General features: G+C 50.6%; 1 protein-coding gene across 1 annotated transcript; it reads left to right on the top strand.

Annotated features, from left to right (window-relative positions):
- Nucleotides 1–786: 786 nt before the first annotated feature.
- On the top strand, nt 787–1,263 carry RNASE2 (ribonuclease A family member 2). Its single transcript, XM_060098252.1, has one exon. The coding sequence runs from the start codon at nt 787–789 to the stop codon at nt 1,261–1,263; it is 477 nt and encodes a 158-aa protein (XP_059954235.1).
- The last annotated feature ends 283 nt before the right edge of the window (nt 1,264–1,546 follow it).

Genomic DNA, 1,546 nt, shown 5'->3' with positions numbered 1-1,546 from the left:
TGAGCCACAACTCTTGTGCCCTTGTGCCACAACTACTGAAGCCCACGTGCCTAGAGCCCATGCTCCGTGACAAAAGAAACCACCGCAATGAGAAGCCCGTGCACCACAACGAAGAGTAGCCCCTGCTCGCTGCAACTAGAGAAAGCCCGCGCGCAGCAACAATGACCCAACGCAACCAAATCAATCAATCAATAAATAAAAATCTATGGCCATTCTGCAGCCAGTGATATTTTTCATTTAGGAAATCCAGGCCCAGTGGCAGAGCTGTGCCCTGCACAGGATGCCTGGAATTAGATTTGTTACAACAGAAGCAGCAGTGGTTCATCCCTGGGTATGCACTGATCAGCAAATGATAAAACAAAGGGCTCATTGCATAAGTGGACCATGTCCTAATCTGTGCGTTTCTTCATGTCCTAGATTCAGAACCCTCCTTGTTCTGCTCGCCCCACCCACAGGGGCTGCTCTATATCTCCAGTCCCAAGAACCGGGGGGAAACCAGCTGCCCCTGAGCGCCAGGCCCACCAGCTGGATCTGTTCTCACAGGAGCCACAGCAGAGATACTGGGTAAGACAATGAGCCCCCGAGCTGGAACAGGAAAGACAGCAATGAAGCAGCAACTGGGGGAGCGGTGAGCTGAAGTTAGTGCCCAGGACACATGACAGACTTTGGGGAGCGGAGGGGAAAGGAGCTAGAACCACAGTGACAGCAGGGGGCCTGCAGGGTGAGTGAGGGAGTGTGTTATCTGTGGGCCGGGATACAGAAGATACCCTTCTTTTCACAGGAAACATGGTTCCAAGACAGCAGAATGCCCAGCTGCCTCTCTTTTTGCTGTTGGGGCTCTTGGGAATGGTGATCTCACTCCATGTCCCACGTGGTACTTTTACCTGGGCTCAGTGGTTTGAGATTCAGCACCTAAATATGGCCCACCCTGAATGCAATGATGCAATGCGGGTGATTAACCGTTACAGAATGGTATGCAAAGGTAAAAATACTTTTCTCCACACAACGTTCGCTGAAGTAGCTGGTGTTTGTACCACCAGAAATATAACCTGCCATAGATCATACAGGACGAATTGTCATAGGAGCTCAGTTCAAGTGCCTCTAACCTACTGCAACCTCACAAGAAGTCCACCAGATTATAGGGACTGCCGTTATAGACAGACAGAGGCACGGATGATCTACATCGTCGCGTGTGACAGCAGATCACCAACGGACAGTCCCCTGTACCCCGTGGTTCCAGTTCACTTGGATGATATCATCTAAACTCTGGGCCAGCACTTTGGGCCATGCTCAGTTGCCAAGCGCCACAGTCCTGTCCCACCATCCACCCCAGATATCAGCATCAGTCCTCATCTCACCAGCCTCCAGGTCCCTTTAAGCTTTGCTCAGCTGAAGCTCCTTGTGCAGCACAGTAAACTTTACAGAATTGCCTACAAGCCTCCATGTGTCTGTTTGTGCTCTTTGGTCATGTAGTTACATTCTGGTCTAGCGGCTTTTCCCCTTCTTCTAATCTGAGATTTGTGGGAAAGAGATGTGAGGATAAGAG

This window comes from Mesoplodon densirostris, chromosome 4 (assembly GCF_025265405.1).
Source record: "Mesoplodon densirostris isolate mMesDen1 chromosome 4, mMesDen1 primary haplotype, whole genome shotgun sequence".
Lineage (NCBI taxonomy): Eukaryota > Metazoa > Chordata > Mammalia > Artiodactyla > Ziphiidae > Mesoplodon > Mesoplodon densirostris.
The sequence above is the reverse complement of the archived record's forward strand: the minus strand, read 5'-3'. Positions and strand labels throughout refer to the sequence as shown.